The sequence below is a fragment of the Bubalus kerabau genome, chromosome 5, assembly GCF_029407905.1.
Source record: "Bubalus kerabau isolate K-KA32 ecotype Philippines breed swamp buffalo chromosome 5, PCC_UOA_SB_1v2, whole genome shotgun sequence".
In the NCBI taxonomy this organism is placed as follows: domain Eukaryota; kingdom Metazoa; phylum Chordata; class Mammalia; order Artiodactyla; family Bovidae; genus Bubalus; species Bubalus kerabau.
This window is the reverse complement of record NC_073628.1, coordinates 104,680,851-104,699,379: the sequence shown is the minus strand read 5'-3', so window position 1 is coordinate 104,699,379 and position 18,529 is coordinate 104,680,851. Positions and strand designations below refer to the sequence as shown.

The 18,529-nt window shown below is 57.7% G+C and overlaps 2 protein-coding genes across 2 annotated transcripts in view; one reads left to right on the top strand and one right to left on the bottom strand.

Moving 5' to 3' along the window:
• Positions 1 to 4,924: 4,924 nt before the first annotated feature.
• On the bottom strand, positions 4,925 to 9,914 carry LOC129653134 (uncharacterized). The gene is made up of 3 exons (XM_055582480.1): positions 9,337 to 9,914; positions 6,952 to 7,048; positions 4,925 to 6,005 (listed from the first exon to the last, which is right to left on the bottom strand). The coding sequence occupies exons 1-3, from the start codon at positions 9,751 to 9,753 to the stop codon at positions 5,971 to 5,973; spliced, it is 549 nt and encodes a 182-aa protein (XP_055438455.1). The 5' UTR covers positions 9,754 to 9,914; the 3' UTR covers positions 4,925 to 5,970.
• A 5,137-nt stretch (positions 9,915 to 15,051) lies between these two features.
• PRDM16 (PR/SET domain 16) overlaps positions 15,052 to 18,529 on the top strand; it is a 337,762-nt gene continuing 334,284 nt past the window's right edge. Inside the window, exon 1 of the mRNA XM_055582479.1 lies at positions 15,052 to 15,252. Within this exon, the coding sequence (XP_055438454.1) occupies positions 15,216 to 15,252 (37 nt within the window). The 5' untranslated portion in view covers positions 15,052 to 15,215. The remainder of the gene's footprint in view (positions 15,253 to 18,529) is intronic.

The following is an 18,529-nucleotide window of genomic DNA, read 5'->3' as shown; positions in this document are numbered from 1 at the left end:
AGAGGACAGATATTGTCTGGTGCCACTCATGGAGGTCCCTGGAGGAGTCAAATCCCTGGACAGAAAGGAGAGGAAGGGGGCCCAGGGGCTGGGGGAAGTGGGGAAGTGAGTGAAAGTCACTCAGTCATGTCTGACACTTTGCAACCCCATGGACTATAGAGTCCATGGAATTCTCCAGGCCAGAATACTGGGGTGGGTAGCCTTTCTCTTCTCCAGGGGATCTTCCCAACCCAGGGATAAAACCCAGGTCACCCACATTGCAGGCAGATTCTTTACCAGCTGAGCCACAAGGGAAGCCCAAGAATACTGGAGGGGGTAACCTATCTCTTCTCCAGCAGATCTTCCCCACCCAGGAATCGAACTGGGATCTCATGAATTGCAGGCAGATTCTTTACCAACTGAGCTATGAGGGAAGTTATGGGGGAAAGGGAGAGCAAGTGTTTAATGGGGACAAGACTTCAGTTTGGGAAGATAAGAAAGTTCTGGAGACAGATGGTGGGGATGATTGCAAACAATATGAATGTGCTTAATGCCACTGAACTGTGCATTCAAAAATGGTTAAGGTGGTCAATTTTATGTATAGATGCCCTTCACAGGTATCAGTGACCTTCACCCCACAGCAGTCCACAGGTGAGTGCTGTTCTTACATCTGCAGGTGAGGAGACTGAGACCTGAACAGGTCATGGGGCAGCGAGGGGCAGCTCTCCCCAGAGCCTGCACACCTGCTCCCCTCTCCCTGTCTCCCTCCAGTCTTACACATCCTGATAGAAATGATGCTTCAGCTCAGAAATCAAGTTAATATTTAGAAAATACAGTTTATTTCATGTGCCTCCCATACAGGCAGTGAGGGAGCAGTACTGAGAGTCCCACCAGGAGAAGCTCTAGGGAGGTGATGACTTCTGAGCTCATTCTCAAAAGACAGGATTTTGTTCTTAATTTTAAACACTGTAGCAATTACATGACTAATATATACTCTCTGGAGAAAAATTAAAATGCACATAAGCATAGAAAGAGAAAAAAGTTATAATATCCTAAAGTCCCATCACTTGGAGAAAACCACTGTTAATATTTCAATTTATGTTCCTGAAACTCTTCCTGAGTTTCAGAGACACATCAGTGGAACTAACTGGTTTCATAGATCAGCTCTTTCTTGCTGAAATTTGCTGTTGGGAAGGCTTTGGGGAATTTGCAAATCAGGACCCAGGAAATTTTACTTGGGGAAGCTGGACCCTGCATGGTACCAGACCTGGACCTAAGAGTGGACACAACCTTTTCTCAAAGAGCCACAAAAGCCTCTGATTAAGATGGCAGGTTAAACACGTGTCACAGCACTTGTACTGCAAACCCACTTGAACCACAATAAAGAGATGATGAAAGACATTTACCCACAAGGTGGAGAGGACAGAGCAGCCACACGTATCTGAAAGTCGAATTGCAGATGGAGCCGTGGTAACTGGGTCACAGACAAAAGAGAGACAGCCCTAAATGGAGAGTTGGAAGGTGAGATTTTGCCAGATTTAGGAGACAGAGCACCCCTGCTTGATCTCAGGATTGGCCATAAAAGCATCCCTGGATGAGGGATGCATGAGTGGCTATGGTCAGGAAGGTTATATGAAAGGGGACTATGAGGAATCCTAGGTTGCCTTCCCCTCTAGCTGCCCCTCCCCCTCCAGTCACCCCTCCCCCATGTCAAGAAAGCCCAAAGTTCTAGTCCCTGGAATGCAGGCAGCCTTGTGTGCCTGCTGACCAAAGAGACCCCCATCTCCACCCCAGTGTGGCCACCAGAAGGCTGAAAGTCAGACCCTGCCTCAATCTATAGGAATTGATTTGGCCCCTAAGGATGGTGTCACCAAGGGTTCCCAGGGTCACCATTCTGTGAATCTCAGAAGCAATAGCTTCTGCATCCCTCTCAGATCTTCCAGCCAGCTCTGTATGCCCCCCTCTGGATCATTGGCAGACAGCCAAGGAGCAAAAGATATCGGAGGAAAGACAGAGACTGAAAGAAATAGAACAAAGCCATTAGGAGGACATGCAGACCACATGGGCAGAAGAAAACTTGATCCTAATTATCTTTCCAAAAACAAAGAACAGAGGAAATACATTGTGGAAAAGCAGCAAAAAGACATTTCAAAAAATGTTCCCAGAACTGAAGAGTAAGCTTCCAGTTTGAAAGAAACCACTGTGGATGAGATCAGACATTTCCGGTGCATTGTTGTGAAACGCCGCAACATTTGGGAAAAGGAGAGTCTATAGATTCCAAAGACAGAAAAGCAAGTCACGTGTGTAGCATAAGGAAATAGAATCTCCTTGAACTTCTCAACAGAGACCCTTGAAGTAAGAAGACAATGGAGCCAAACTCTTAAAATTCTGGATGAAAATCATCTCCAGTCTAGAACTTTATACCCAGCCAGACTAGCATTCTAGTATGGTGGAGGAATAAAGACCTTTCCAGACATGCATTATCCTAAAAAATGTATCTTCCAGTTTATCAGAAGTTACTAAAGAATGTGTTCTACCAAAATGAGAAAGTAAGCCAGGAAAATACAGGTGCTAGGGAGCCGGAGATACAAAGGAGTTAATTCCTCAGGGAATAACAGAGCTTCAAGGACTGTGGCTATGGGCAGGATGTCATGGGCCATATCAGAGCAGAGAGAATAAGGAATCAGATGTGAGGACGATTATGACCAGTATGCCTACAGCCACTGGATTAACTTTGGGGAGCCTGGCTCAGACCTTTATCGTGACCTCACTTGTCTTGACCACAGATGGATGAAGGTCCTGCTCCTTCATGTATGAGTTTCCTGTGGTTGGTGCAATAAGTTATCACAAACATGGTGGCTTAAAACAACACAGATGTATAGTTTTACTATTCTGCAGGTCAGAAGTCTGAAATGAGTCTCACTGGGTGAAAATCAAGGCACTATTGCTTGGGCTGCTTTCTTTTCTGGAGGGTCTAAAACAGATTTTCTTGTCTTGTCCATCTTCTACAAATGCTGCCTGCCTTCCTTGGCTCCTGGCCCCTCCCATGTGCAAAGCCAACAAGTCTGTCTGAATCTTTCTGCTCCATGTACCACATTTAAAGATACGGCACCCAGCCACATAACCCAGGAGATGCTCGCCCTACTTTGAGATCAGCTGATTAATCATCTTAATTATGTCCGCAACCTCAATTTGCAGCCTCCTCCAGCCCACTGCTCCCAATTGATTTCCTTTTCCTCTCCCTCTTTCTTTTTGCTCCAGCACTGGATGCTGTCACCTCTGGGCTCTGCATTGGCTGTTCCCTTTGTCCAAATGCTGCTCTGCTCAATGCACACGTGGCTATTTTCTCATTTACTCACATCCCCGCTCAAATACCACCATCTCAGAGAAGTCTCCCTGGGCCACCCTGCTGGGAATTGCACCCTCTTCACCCCTGACCCTTCACCTCTCTTCCTTATTCCCATAGCAGGGCAGCCTCCCATTTGCTGAATCTGGCTTCTCACTGCCTCCCCATGAGAAAGGGAGCTGGGCGGTGTGTGTTGGGGGAATCTTTTGTGTTTCAGCCACAATATATCCTTGGGGTTATGACTGCCTTGGCAAATAGTAGGTATACAATGAACGTATGCTCTTGAATGGATTTATTGCCCACACTGCGAGGTCTGGGCACCTAACCTTTGGTGTGTGTGTGTATGTGCTCAGTCATGTTCTACTCTTTGTGACCCTGTGGACTGTAACCCACCAGGCTCCTCTGTTCATGGAATTTTCCAGGCAAGAATATTGGAATGGGTTACCACATCCTCCTCCAGGAAATCTTCTCGACTGAGGGATTAAACCTGTGTCTCTTGCATTGGCAGGCAGATTCTTTATCACTGAGCCACCAGGTCAGCCCTATTTTCCTGCTAGCTGTTGGCTTCCAAATAAAGGTCTCCTGTCAATACCTGGGGCTGGAGCCGGACTTGAAACCTTCACCTGTTGAGATGCCACAGCTTTTCCTCCCATGGCTAGGCAACCACTGAACTGTGCTCTGTCTCTCTGGACTTGCCTATTCTGGACACTTTGTATCAATGGCGTTCTACAACATGTGGCCTTTTGTGACTGGCTTCTCTCACTGAGCACCATGTTTTCAAGGGCCCTCTGTGCTGTAGAGGGTACAAGGACTCCACTCCCTTCGATGGCTGAGGAGCACACCACGGTTTGGATTCACCACGTTTCATGTACCCACTACTGGTGATTTTAACATTCTTCAGTCATTTCAACTTAAGAAAGCTGCTGTCAAATCAGTCAATCGTATAGGAAATCAGTCCTGAATATTCATTGGAAGGACTGATGCTGAAGCTGAAGCGCCAATACTTTGGACACTTGATGCGAAGAACTGACTCATTGGAAAAGACCCTGATGCTGGGAATGATTGAAGGCAGAAGGAGAAGGGGACAACAGAGGATAAGATGGTTGGATCGCATCGCTGACTCAATGGACATGAGTTTGAGCAAGCTCCAGGAGTTGGTGATGGACAGGGAGGCATGGTGTACTGCAGTCCATGAAGTCACAAAGGGTTGGACACAACTGAGCGACTGAACTGAACTGAAATTAAGCTTCTGTGGCTGGTCTCCCATTTTCAGGGATCTGTCTTGGGTGATAAAACTGGAAAACAAGTCAAGGAGATAGTTAACACAAATATCTGTGGGGTCGTTACCTCTGGGCTGGTTGAAGGGGATGCAATTAGGGGAAGGGGCTATACAGAGAACTTTGAAGAAAAATTATCACAAGCTCATGCTTCATTCACCCAGGAGCTGAGGTCAGTGCTCATGTTATACACTCCAGGTGTGCACATGCAGTCTTACACACTGACCCATCTGTGTGATCATTTCAAAACGGAAAAAACTTTAAAATGAACATACAGCTTTTAAAACATATGTTCTCAGTAGTGATTTTTAAATAACAGATTTATTGAGATACAATTAACATAGCACGACAGTCTCCATTTTTAAGTGGGTTGTCTGGGATGTTCCTGGTGGTCCAGTAGCTAAGACTCTGCTCTCCCAACACAGAGGACCCGGATTTGATCCCTAGATCCTACATGCTGCAACGAAGACTTTGCATGCTGCAACTAAAGATCCTGCACACTGCAATGAAGATCCCATGTGCTGCAACTAAGACCCGGTGCAGCAATAAAAACAAACAAACAGGGAAGACTTTAGTAAATAAATAAAGTGGGCATCTGTTTCCAGAACATTTTCATCTTCCCAGGAGGAAACCCTGTGCCAAGGAAGCAGTCACCTGCCACGTCCTCTCCCCTACCCTGGCAACCACTTGCTTCTTTTCTGTCTCTGTGGATTTGCCCATCCTGGACATGTCATGTAGGTGGAATGGAATGGTACATGACCTGCTCTGACTGGCTTCATTCGCCGACTTCATGCACACTGTGGTCCACATCACGGCTTCGTTCCTTGCTGTGACTGACACTCCTCCACTATACCGAGCAACCACATCTCATCTCCCCATCACGGGTGACTGTTGCGGTCCTCGCTCATTTCAACGTGATGACCCTGCAGCCAAACTCATCCTAGGCTCCGAGAGACCCCCAGGGCCCCCAGCTTCTGCTGGGGTCTGAGCAAATCCTTCAGGAAGCCTTAACAGTCTTTCGACTTAGAACCTGCGTTTCAAAAACAAAGGCTTGAAATGCCATCTGTGGTGTTGAATCCGTGATCACCGTTTAGACCCAGTTGTGCTGATGCAGGGAGACCTTTCTGATGTCCTGGGCGGAGCAGAGAAAGAGAGCAGCCAGGATGCCAGCGCTGCTTTTCTTATTTTGCAAAAAACATACACACAAAAGGAGAGTCACTAACCGCTGATTTGATTGGGAAGGCAGCCTTCAGCGAATGACATCATTGGGAGAACATAAATCTTGGTTTGTATGATTTATTTATGTTAAGAAATCCACATATGATGCTGAGTTTTCAATGGCTTTGTTTAAGTGATAGTTTTTCCTTTTTAGTGAAAGTTGGAGCGATGATAAACAGCTCCAGCTGTAAAAATTAAAGGCGGAGGTGAAGCCAAGGTGATTATTACACAAAAAAATCTGAGTTGTGGGGGGGGCATTTGGCCCTTCTCTCCTCTAAAATGAAAATTACCCTCTGCCACCATGTGCCATGAACAATTACCTGCTGTTTATTAATTAACCTCTTTTAAAAGCACCACATTTCTACTTGAAACTGTTATTGCTTTAATGTGAAAACTGGCTTATTCGTGTTTATTAGAACAACCCTATCCCATGTGGTCCAGGCTCAGTGCACACTTAACTGACACATATATTTTTTGAAATGACACATTTCATGATTGGAAATTTCTTCACAGAAGCCCAGATTCTAAGTCTGACTTGCTTGAAATGTTGGCTCCAAACCAGGCCCCCAAAGCCACTGGTCTGTGCCCCAGAATGGCCCTGGGATGCCCACACTGAGAGGGGTCCTGACTGTCCAGCAACAGCTAGACTCTGAGGAAATACAAAGCCTGGTGGCCAGGTCTTTCTGGACACAGGCAAATAAACATCTCGGTCATCATCAGGATCCCCCTTTGGAGCTCACAATTCTGTCAGGGCATGAAACCAGGAAAGGTCCCCGATGGAGACCCCTCCCTCTGCAGACATCCTTCGAGGGTCACCTGGAGCAGGGCTCTGTGTCAGCCAGGTGACTCCCACTGCACCTCCCAGGAAAGTTCTCGCTCCTCTGAGCACCAGTGTCTCCTCACTGTGGTTCCATGGTGTGGGATTAGGGCCATATGCACTGGGATGGAGCCCAAGGGTGGGAGTGACTGGGGCAGCCACCAGCACCCTGCCTGGCTCTGGAGCCCCAGTACCCCCTGGGCTCCATACTCCAGGCCAGGGAACTGAGGGACAGACCATATGTCTCCTGAGGATGCTCTTTCTGCCTGTGTCCACTGTCCCCAGCACCCAGCTGACCCCACCCACTCACTCACCCCTGAGCAAGTGGTCTTCCCTTTTCCAAATCATGCGTTGCACATCAGGGCATCTGGGTGGTTTGCTCATTGCTGCGTCCCTGTCACTTGGCACAGGCTGCTGGATGCAGGGTGGGGACAGGTAAAGGACAGGACGCTCAGCACAGGGCTGTGGCCCCATGGCCACAGCCTGGAAGGTCACCTGGACCTCCTCTCCCCCATTTCTAGGGCTAAGATCAGCCTTCGGGGATCCCAGGGTCCCTTTCAACTCACTCAGCCCTCTTCATTCATTCATTCTTTCATTCACTGAGCTCCAAGCACTGGGACCCTGGGGGGGTGGGGGGCAGGGGGAGGGCAGAGTAAGATGCTCTGGAAGCTGCAGGTGTGCGGGAACAAACAGCCTTGACTTCAGCTCGCACTGTGTGACTGTAAGTTCAGGAGCCCCAGCCTTACCAGGGCATCTGGCTATAAGTCAATGAATGAATGAATAAATGAAAAGTCTGCACATGGTCTGAGAGCCTTGGCCTCTTAGCAGGCACATGGTGCCTGTGAGAGGCACTGAAGGCAGGGTGGGCCTGACTCTGGGAACCCATGAAGAGCCGCAGGGGGAGGGGAACCCACAGCTCCCAGAAGCCCCGTCCTTCATCCTAGTCCAACTGGCCCTCTGTGTCCTGCACGGGAGCAGAGAACAGCCCTCCATGAATCCAGGTCAGCCTGAGGGACAGGCTTTGGTTCTGGGAGAGGAGGGGTCAGAGGGCTCAGGGAACCATGCTGATAGCCTTCCCAGCTCCAAAAACCTGAGCTCCCAGGAGGTGCCAGGCAGCACACTTGCCTACAGCTATGCCCACAACACCCACTTTTTCACCTCCATATTACACTGTGGGAAACAGATGCCCAGGAAGCTGGTGGGGGGCTGCCCCAGAGCCCCAGGTAGAATGGGGAAGCTTCTGGCTCTATCTAAGCTAAGCTCCTCTGATCTGCTCCCTCCCCCCACCCCAACCCTACCCTCCCACACCCCTCCACCCCCCCACCCCCACCCCCCACCCCCCCGCCCCAACAGCTGCCTGCTTGTCGTGGAAGGGAAGCAGGGGGCATCCTGTGTGAGTGGCAGGGGCAGTGCTCAGGCAGTCCCTCTGCTGCCCCCTACCCAGCAGGACACTCATAATAACTTCACTGATACCACTGCGAGGGTGGGGGGACTCCCGTGAGTGAGGGGCTGCTACCCTAGCCCCTCAGTCCTCAGTGAGGTCCCCTGACCTGCCACTCTGGCCACCACTGGTCCTTCCTTCACTAGGGAACCTCCTGCGGATGTGCGAGGGCGGAGGAGGAGGGAGCTCCACTGCCTCGGAGGTGGATAAGTCCTGTCAGGGGCAGCACAGCCAAGAACCGCAAGTGCCCGCTCCCTCCCTGCAGCCCCAGGGTTGTGGGCTTTGGGTGCCTGAGGCAGAAGCAGGCAGCCCTGCCCCAGGGGACAGGAATCCTCGACCGATTCCATCAGCTTCGGGTCAGGCAGCACGAGGGGTAATTTTTTCCCCTGCCTGGGGCGGTCCTGGGCTCTTCTGTTTTCTTGCTTGTTCAGGACAGCTTCCTGCAATGACTGGTTTAGCAGCAGGTAAAAGGGACCTGGGGAAAGTGTGTCCATTTGGTCTCCCCTGGCCACCTGATTCCCCACCCCTTACCCTCCGACGGTCTTGTCCAGAGAAGCAGTGAGCAGCCAGGACATTTTGGGCAGGCCATGCCCCTCCCCTGAATGAAGGCATTCAGTCCCTCAATTCTCTCCCTTACCGGCTCAGCTTCATAGTTTAAGGCTGATATTTTTTTCTTTAATTTTAATCTTTTGGCCCTGCATCTTGGCATGTAGGATCTTAGCTCGCTGACCAGGGATCGGCTCTGCGCCCCTGCATTGCTAGGGAAACGCTTAACCACTGGACCACCAAGGAAGTCCCCAGGCTGATCTTTAAACCCAAGGTCATGCCCCAGGACCCCTCCCAGACACGCTGGCCAACCCCCGCCGCGGCATATAGGGGGCGGTGGTAAATTCCCTTCTAGGAGCTCAGCTGGAATCCTGTCCCCTCCGGGGCAGTCCCATCACCCACCCTTTGCGAGATCTGGGGTGTCCGGTGGTACCACCCCGAGAGTAGGAGCCTGTTGCCTTAAAAATCTTTCTGCACGCGGGGCCTCAAAGGAACCTGAGAGAGTCGCCCAGGGCGAGCAACACCCCGGCCAGAGGCTGAGCGGAGACGCCTGGGCGCCAAGAGGGACCCTCACACCTCCACCACTGCGCCCGCGGAGAGGGGAGTTCCGGGGTGAGGGCGGCGGGGGGAGATGGAGGAGATGGAGGGAGGGCGGCGATCGCTAGGCGCAACCTGGGCCCCTTCTAGTCTGTGCACGACAGCTGAACCTCACCGGCGCAAACCTGGCCCCAAAGGGTGGGCAGAACTGGGCCCCGTCGGGCGTTTTCCAGGTCCTCTCTCCCCGCCAATCCCACATCAACCCTGGGAGGGGCGCAGGAACATATGGCCCCGTTGCACAGGTGGGGAAACTGAGGCTCGGAGAAGCATCTCCCCGCAGCTCCTCCTCCGGGGTCACGTCTGCAGCGGGACCAAAGGAGAAATTTGGTTTCCAAACTAACGGGGTCGGGGTAGGGGGAGGGCAGGGACCAAGGTCCGGAGGAGAGGGCTTTGCAAACCGAGGCGTGGATTGCCGGCAAGCCGACTGCGGGAGTCTGTTTCGGTACCGGCGGCCCGGCGGTGAGCTCGGCTCTGGGGCGTCTGGGGACGCGGAGGACCGGCTCGCACCCAGAGGCTTCCGGGACTCCGACATCCGGAAAGCAACGCTGCTCGCCGTTTTCGTTGTTTCCAGGGCTCTGCCCGCCCGCAGCCGAAACCAGGAGCAGAGAAGGCGGCGGCCGCGTCCACGCGGGCAGCATTCCGGAGCGACCACAGTGCCACCTTTACTGGGCGGAGCTCTGCCTGCGTCGCGGGGCCAGGGCGCTCAGGGGAACGAAGTTGCTCCCCGTATGCACGGGCGGGAGGCCCAGGGATGCGGGAAGCGCGAGGGTCCCCTTTCCAGGCGGCACTGGGTGAACGCGAGGCTCAGAATCCGCGCAAACTGGACGACGAAATTCGTGAGCGGCTTTTGAAAGGCCCTGGGATGAAGGGGGAAACCGTGGGAAACCGATTCCGTTTACCGCTCTCCGAGGCCGGAGCCCGAGCCCGCGCGCGGTGACGGGAGCCGCGCGACTCAGCCGCGGAGTTCGGCCCGCTTGGCGCGCCGCGGGGAAGGAGTCACCGGGCGCCTCCTGCGCATCCTGGGCCGCCAGTTTGGGCCGGCAATCCGGGGCATCTCCCACCTGGCTCAAAGGAGGGAGGTCAAGCCCACAGCCTCAATCTCTTTAAAAAAAAAAAAAAAAGAAAGAAAGAAAAAGAAAGAAAACGAAAGTCCCGGTTACACGCCTCCTCCCGAAGCCTGGGGCAGTCCCCAGCTGGGATTCCCAGGCACCTGTGTTCCTGAGCGGTGGCGCCCAGGCCAGGACCCCAGGACCAGGCAGAAGAATCAGCAGGCCCTCCCAGGAGGCGGCCCGTGTACAGAAGACAGTGTCCCCCTGCCCCGGTTCCGAACATCTGGGGTTTGTTCGGCATCTGCTGCATGGTTCACATTCCAGGGAAGTCTTGGTTGGAAGCATCCAGACCCTCTCTGCAACCCACTCCAGAAGCAGGGAGTCGGTGTGGGTGCCCGGCCAGGAGGCGTCTGCTCTGAGCTGCAGAGGGAAGGCTTTGGCACATGGTTTCTGAACTCGCTGGGCCAGAAATCAGGACCTGTGTCCTTCTGTCGTGTAACCTTGCCTGGGTCACAGCGAGTGCCTCTCGGTCTGGGGTAGGAAGAGGGTCAAACAGGAGCCTGAAATATCAGCCCCAGGATCCAGGGAGGTGCCTGTGGTTCCAGGTGAGGCGCAGTGCTGGGGCAGCACCCATGGCAGGCCAGTGTGGAGGTCCGGCTGGGGAAGAAAGGGCTCTGTAGGTTGTCTGTGCCCCCCACCCCCTTGCTGGACCAAACTCTGATCACCCCGGGCTGGAAGGCATTCAGTCCCCGAAGGGTCCCCTACTGGGCTCCTCCAAACCATCTCCATTTTCTTCTCTGTGTAGTTGGGAACCATACTGCTTGTCCCTAAGCGTTCCTCGTGGTCTTCCTCCTGCTGCTGCTCAAATAGGAGCCATTCCCATTCTGGGCAGAATGTGCCCAGAGAGGGAGACCTCTGTCTCAGCCGGACGCCTGGCCCCAAGTTGGAGGTGGGGCAAGGCTGGCGGTCTGGACCCCATCCTGGGGCAGTTCCGGAACTCGGAACTCGGAGAGGAGCCCCAGCTTATAAACTAATGGAGCTTGCTTTTATTTCCCCAGCTACTGTTTTTCAGAGCAAGAATCTGAGGGTGAACAAAACTTGACCTGGAATCCGATGGAACTGGGAGACTGAGTACCTGAAGCCAGTGGTCAAGTTCAGCGAGCACAGAGGGGAACCTAACAGGGTCACTGCATCTGGGTCGTAGGCTGCCCATTCCCACCTCCCAGTGCATCTCTGATCCTGCACCTCCAGGCACACAAACCTCGCCATACAGACCTCCTCTCCACAGACCAGGCCTCCACAAGTGGGCATGGGGCCCACTTGCTCCTGGCCGAGCAAAGGGACCCTCTAGCCCCGCAGTGTGGACCCTGGGAGTGCATGACGCCTTGGTCTGGGTTTCTTGGGAGCCCCAGGCCCACAGAGGCTTCTTGACAGCCCTGCAGGACTAATTTCACTTGCTCCCTCCCAAACCCAGCCTTTTCCCAAAGTTCATCTGGTCTTGGGTCTCCAACCACACTTCCTCTCTTGCTGGGAAGGCTGGGAGTCGGCTGGGCTCTGGGTTGAAGCAGGATTCTAGACTGTGGCAGAAGCTGCTGGTAAAAGTCCCTCTCCCATGCCCTAGATCCCAGGGTTGAAGTCCGTTCCCAAACTTCTTAGGGTGTAGAGCACACGGCTGCCCACACCCCATCCGCCCTCGGATGGTCTGACAGAGCTGGAAGTGCCCCTGAGGAGGGCACCAGGGACGACGGGGATGGGTGGCACTTCTGCACCGCCAACCCCAGCGCGGGGTCCCCAAGTCCCTGCACCAGTCATGAGAATCCCCAAAGCTTAGCTCACTTTGAAAAATGGCCTTTCAACCTTTTAGTACCATTGAAATGAAAACAGCCCGTCTTCTGCCTCCACTGGCCTGGCTTGTTTCCCCAAGACTCCTAAAGTCAGCAGGGAGGGGTTAGTTGGGGGGAAGGGGGGCAGGACATGGAGCTGGCTGCCGGGAGGACCTGTCTCTGATTTTCTCTGTTCCACCCCTTCACTCTCCAGTACTCTCCCTGAAGCCTGACCTGCTTGCTCTTGGTCAGGTCTAAGTCTCACCACGCGGGGGCAGGGCCTGGCCAGGCCAGGCCATGGCCTTGGGGACGGCCTGCCGGGGCTTCTCTAGTTGACGAGGCTAATTTGAGAGAGTGCCCTGGGGGTGTCAGTACCTCAGCTGCCTTCCTGGCCAACCCTGATCGCTAGTTTACCCCTCCCCAGGCAGGCTCTGAGCTGAGCCCCTCCCCACCCTCCAGGGCCCTGGGGGACCACAGGAAAGAGACAAGGGCACCAAACGGCTCTCTCTGCAGGACACCTGCCCTCTTTCCCCGGGCTGGCGGGCTGGCTGGTGAGGGTGTGATCCCAGAGTCTGAAGGGTGCTCCACAATTTTAATCACCTCCTGAGCTGAGGGAGGGAGCGTGGAGAGGTCCCGAGTGAGCTGGAGCACCCCCAGAAGGAAGCTGGGCCTTCCTGACCTCGGGTCCTGTGGGTGCCTTCGGGGTGAGAGAAACAGTGCAAAGCTGGGGATCTGGGTGGGGAAGGGACCCTCACAGCAGGTGGGGGTGCTTCACAGGAGCCACTGTAGCACCCTTGGCCTAAAGGAGCTGGGAGAACATGGGGTGCAGAGGTATGAGGGTGACCTTGTGTTTTCTCTGGCCAGCGCCCAGCCCTGTTTTGCTCCGGCTAGAGCCTGCAGTGGTTGGGTGGGGCAGACAGTTCCAAATGAAGGACTCCAGCCACCTTCCTCCCTCTCCCAGCGACTCTTCCCCTCACATACTCTGGGCAGAGGGGAGGTCTGAGCCCACTAGGACCTGCAGCCATGCCCTACTCCCCCTGCAAGTGCGGACTCCCCTGCAAGCCCCTGAGGGGCCAGTAGCAAGGCCCAGGAGCCCTCTGATCGAAGTCTCCGAGGAAAGATGGTCAGGGTTTGGGACAGGACGAGGGGGAGGGCTGGGATGGAGGACAGGCAGCCGAAAGGCGGGTGGGCCATGAGACTGAGCTGCGGGTGAATTCCGCGCTGCCACCACGGGCAACACTCACCGAGGGCTGGAAACAGTGGAGGTGGCAGTCGGTGGGCACCAGAGCCGGGCAGAGAGTGCCTTCTCCATCCAGGGCGGTGAGGGGGCTCCAGACTGGACACCCTCCAGCAGTAGGGGCTCTGTCAGGGTTGGGATCCCCGCAGGGAAGCAATTCGAACTACAGAGAGGCCAGGGCGGAAGGCCCAGCACACTGCCGCTGGCTTTTGACAAGCGGGGCTTCTTCCAGCGGCTTCTCCTCTGGGGTAGCGTGGGCCATGCACCCCTCGCCATCAGGGTGCCTCTGCTAGGACTCCGGGATCTCAGGGTAGTTCCTTGGACACTGCCAGTTCACCTCCGTTATGGCAAGGGCACGGGGTTCCGAATGTAGATCCCAGAGGAGGCCCCACTGGTCTCCCTGCACAATAAAGGGGAGGGGCGCGCCCGGACCCCCTCGGAGCAACAGAGACCCCGCACCGCTGCCCAGGACCCCTCTCCGGCTCAGGCTAACTCTGCGGGCAGCTCCAAGTCCCGGAGACTGGCTGAACCCCGGTAGTTGAAAGGGCGCGGGGATGTCAGCTCTTCCGTTTGCTTCCAATTCATTCTTGAATCCCAAACATGCTCGACAGGCCAATTCTCACCGTCCCCACCAGGGCCCTGGGCCCGGACCCCCGGCCTGCGCCCAGCCTTGCCCCTCCATTGCCGCACCTCCTAATTTGAGGGCTGCGGGGCAGAAGAAACACTCACCCAGTCGGCTCCCACCCGGACTCCGGCACCTGCTCCTCCGCCCGCTCTCCAGCCCGAGACGCACCTGGGCCGCGAGAGGCGAGGGGGACGTGTCCCCAGAGGCTCCGTTCGCTCGTGGTGGCCCAGCTTGGGCGCTCGCGCCGCTGGGTACTCACCTGGGACCGCGGAGGCAGGAGAGCGCGGGCCTGCCCGAGGGAGGCGAGGTGCGGGGCGCCGGGCGTTGGGACGGCTGCCCGGGTGCCACCTCCCCAGTGTCCCGCGCGCTGCTCCCCGCAGCTCCGCGCGAGACCGAGGGCGGCGGGTCCGAGTACCGCCCGCCGGCCGGGGCAGTGGCTGAGCGCGGAGCTGGCGGCGCTGCCGCTGTTGTTTTTGAGCCGCGAAGCCCGAAGCTAGAGCGGTTGGGTGGGGGCGAAGGGGAGGGGGCGGGGGCCGGGGAGGCCCGAGGGGGGCGGCGGGGCCCGAAAGGGGCTTCGGAGGAGCCGGGTTCGGGAGATCGCGAGCCAGGGGCAGGGGCGGAGGGGAGAGCCAGGAGGAAAGCGGGCTGGGACGACGGTGAACGCGAAGCTTTTTAATTAGTAATAAAATGCAATAAAACGAAGCAAAACCAGCCAGACCCGCGTCCGAACTGTCGGCGCGTTTGCCCCCAGATCCAAGGAAGTCTTGAGGACAAACGCCGCCGCCACTCCATCTTCGGCCCAGCTGGGGCGGGAGCAGCCGCGCGACGCGACGCAGGGGAGGGGGGGGAGTCACCTCGCCTCCGGGGCCACCTGGGTCTTTTTAAAGTGTCCGGGGTGCGGGCCCCGGGCGGGAGCGCGGAGCACGGAATGTTTTCTTAAAGGGCCAGTTCCTAGCTGCGCGGAAAAGGGGGGGGGAGGGAGGGAGGGGGCGGGGGGGGGTGAGAGATAAGTGAGGTGAAGACCGGGAAGGCCGAGGAGAGCCCCCCAATCCCGCGCCGAGGAGGCGGCGGCGGCGGCGGCGCGACGATGAAGACGATGAATACATTGCAAAGTTTTTTTGGCCCCGGCGAGGGGTGTCAGATTGAGTGCTCTGTGCGCATGTGCGAAGGTGTCCAAACTGACAATGCTGGGGAGATGAAGATAGTGTGTAGCTGCTTCTGGACTCAAGGAGGAGGAGAGAGGTTCCGCGAGCCGACACCATGCGATCCAAGGCGAGGGCGAGGAAGCTAGCCAAAAGTAAGTCTCCCGCGCTCGGCCGCGCCGCGCCGCCGGGCCCGGGCCGCGGGCCGGGGCGTCCGGGCCAGGGGTGCGCGTCGGGGCGCGGCCGGCGCGCCTCAGGCTCTCGGCCCCCGGATCGGCCGCGCGGCCCGGGGGCTGCTCCGCCTCCCGCGCTCCAGGGCGGCCGGGCTCGGCGCGGAGGCTCGGGGCGCCCGGGCCGCGCGCTCCCCGAAGGCGCCGGCCCCCTCCTCGCCGAACCCCCTCCCCCCCCCCCCCAGTGTCAGGCGCTCGGGCCCGGGAACCCGAGGCGCGCGGTGGGGGCCGGGGAGGGGGGCGGAGGGGGAGGGCTAGGGGTGGAGGGGAGCGAAAAGCGAAAGTTAGTGAAAAGTTGACGAAAGGGGAGAGCAACTTTTTCCTCCTCGCTCGCTCTCTCCCTCTCTCTCCGAGTGGCTCTCAGTCCTGGTCAAATCATATTCCGGGCTTTTGAAATAGTGGGCGCTAGAGCACCGCCTTTGGCGTCCGCCAGCCGGGCGCAGAGGAGGGAGACCCCGAGCCGGGGAGGGGGCGGAGGAGGGGGCGCGGGCCGGCGCCCACCCGGCTCCGCGGGCGCAAAGGCAGGGGTGGTGTCGGCAGGATAGCCATAGCCACTGGGAGAGCAAAATGGAGATGTTTCCCTGGGCTTGGAACTGTGGTCGTGAAGTTTATTCCCAACTGGTGCCCCGTGCGGCGGCGGGCGCTTCTCTGCGACTCCGGCAGCCCGCGCGGCCGCCCCGGCGCCGGTGCCCCCGGCAGGAGGGTCCCCACCGGACCGCCTTCCTCCCCGCCGCCACCCCGACCTCGGTCCCGCTCGGACCCTCCAGCTACCGCTCGCCTGGCACAGCCCCGGGGCCCGGCGGGGACTGAGCTGCCCCCGGCGAGACTGCCGGGTCCCCGGTCTTACTTTCTCTTTCGCTCCGTCTCGGGCCGAGCCCCGGGCTCCGCGCGCACAGCCCGCCGCCGGCCGGGTCCTCGCCGCCGGCCGGGTGCGCTCGCCGCCCACCCCGCAGCCCGCCGCGGCGCCTGGGGCCGCCCGCGCACCCTCCGCGCCCCGGTCGCTGGCTCCATTCACTGCCAGGCCCACCGGTCCGGGGCTGCGGCCCGAGAGGCGGGCAGGTGGGGGCAGCGGCGCCGCGGCCCGGCGAGCGCGGCTCCCGAAGCCCGGCCGCGGCCCGGCTGCAGCGAAGCGGCGAGCGTCGCCGGGAGCGTTCTCGGCGCCTCCAGCTCTCGCCGCCCCCTCCTCCCCGGCCGCCCGCCCATTTGCTCCCCCTTGGGAATCCCTGAGGGACCCGCTCCCCTTGGGAATCCCTGCGGGACCACCAGGCCGATCAGTCCGCTCCTCCTGGGCCAGATCCTGCCCGGCCGGGCCTCGCAGCGCCCAGGGCCGAGCCCCCAAGCATGAGCCCAGGGGGCGCGAAACTCACGGCAGTTTTCCGAAGAAGTTCTACCCTCTCGGTTCGGTGGTCGGCCGACTCGGCCCGAGAGCCCCCGCTCCACGCCCAGTTGTAGGCCGCGCGTTAGGCCCGCGGGGGAAAAGCAACTTCCAGCCTCCACAGGACGCCCCTGGACCCGCCCGCGGCCGCTCGGGCCCCTCGCTGAACCGCCCGTTTTCAGTCTCCTGTGCCCAGTGCTCCTGGCCTCGGCCTCCCTGGCCTTCTGTGACCTCTGGCCCCTCTTGGTGCGAAAGAGGCCCTGTGTTTAGTGGCTGGTGCGGCTGGACTGTGTGTGTGTTACCTGTCCGCCGGCAGACGCGTGGAGTGTGCGTGTTCATGTGTATATCGGGGTCTGTTTGTGCACCGCGAATCTTCTCAGTGACTCGGCAGGCCGCCCAGGTCAGACTCCCTGAGGAAGGGCCCGAAGGTGAAGTGAGAAAGTGGAAGGCGGCCGAATTCTCGCCAGGCCTTCGCTGCAAGCGAGAGGCCGGCTCCCTGCGCTCGGCGCGGCCGGGGAAAGTTCGGAGCGTCCCCCACCCGCCGGTATGGCCCACAGCTCTCTCTTCCACCCGAGACAGGTGGGGAAGATTCCCGGTCTGGCTCTGCTCGGGGCCTAGAATGGATGCCTGGCATCGACCTGCAGCCTGGCTCAGCAGCAGGAGAACTGGACTCAAGGGGAGGGCAGAGCACAGAGTTCCTTTTCCTGGGAGTCCTTATGGAGAAAAACGCAGCGCCAAGCAGGTCTGTCAGGCCCAGACCCAGATGGAGCCACACTGGAGCGAGCTCTGGGAACTCCTTCTGCCTGGGTCGCACAGCTAGGACAGCTGCCCCCAGCCCTCCCCAAGAAGGTGGTTCAGGCAGGCACGGGGACCTCATTGCCTGCTGGACACAGAGCACTGGGTCCACTGGGAAATTTCATTTCTTTGGATGATATTTTTGCCAGATGTGGACATCCCTGGGGACCTGACTCCATTACCTGAATCCCCACGGCAGCGGGGCAGTCCTGGTGCCACCAACAGAACCTCCGCCTCCAAGCTACATCCCGCCAGGGTCAGGGGCTTGGGGGAGGGGAAAGAGGTCGTGGTCACAGGGCCAGTGTGCTGCACAGGGCTGTGCCTGCAGTCATGTGCCAGGCATGGAAGGACAGCCAGGTTGTGGTGGTGGTGGGATGTTGTGATCCCCTGATTCAGAGCTTGGGGACTGCTCCAGACAGTGTATCTGGGGCTCTAACTTCGTTTGTGTGTCCCCAGGACCCCTTTCCAGGGCCTCTCTCCTGCTGAGTCTATGTGTTGGATGAGCTGGTAGTACCTTTGGAGCCCGCATTGGGGGCTCTGAGTTGCAGGGGCAGAGGCCACTGGGGCTCTCAGGCCGGGGCTACGGATCAGCGGCTGGAAGCCCTCTGTCTCAAGCTGCCTAGGAAGGCTGATCTGGGTGAGGACAGGTCTGGCAGGGTCCCCTCACACTCGGTGGGGCTTGGCTGGTCAGTGGGAAATCAGGCGTCCCTGCCCTGTATTTAAAAATGAAATGGCACACAAAAGCTTTGTGTTCCTGGCGCTGTTGGGAGCCAGGTGGGCAGGTCAGCACAGCCATCGTGCCCTCCTGACCTCTTCACAGCACAGCTGCGGGACCCTGTGTGAGGGAGGATGTGCCCCCAAAACTGTGTCCAGCCAGGGTCCCCATGGGAGCACCGGTGAGGCCTGATCCCCATGGAGGCAACAGACCCCAGAGTCCTAGATACGGTATATTTCAGGCCTGGGAAGTTACCCTTCGCAGCTGCCAGCTACCACCTAGCCTCTGGGATGGGGTGAGAGTGGGGGTGGGTGGGG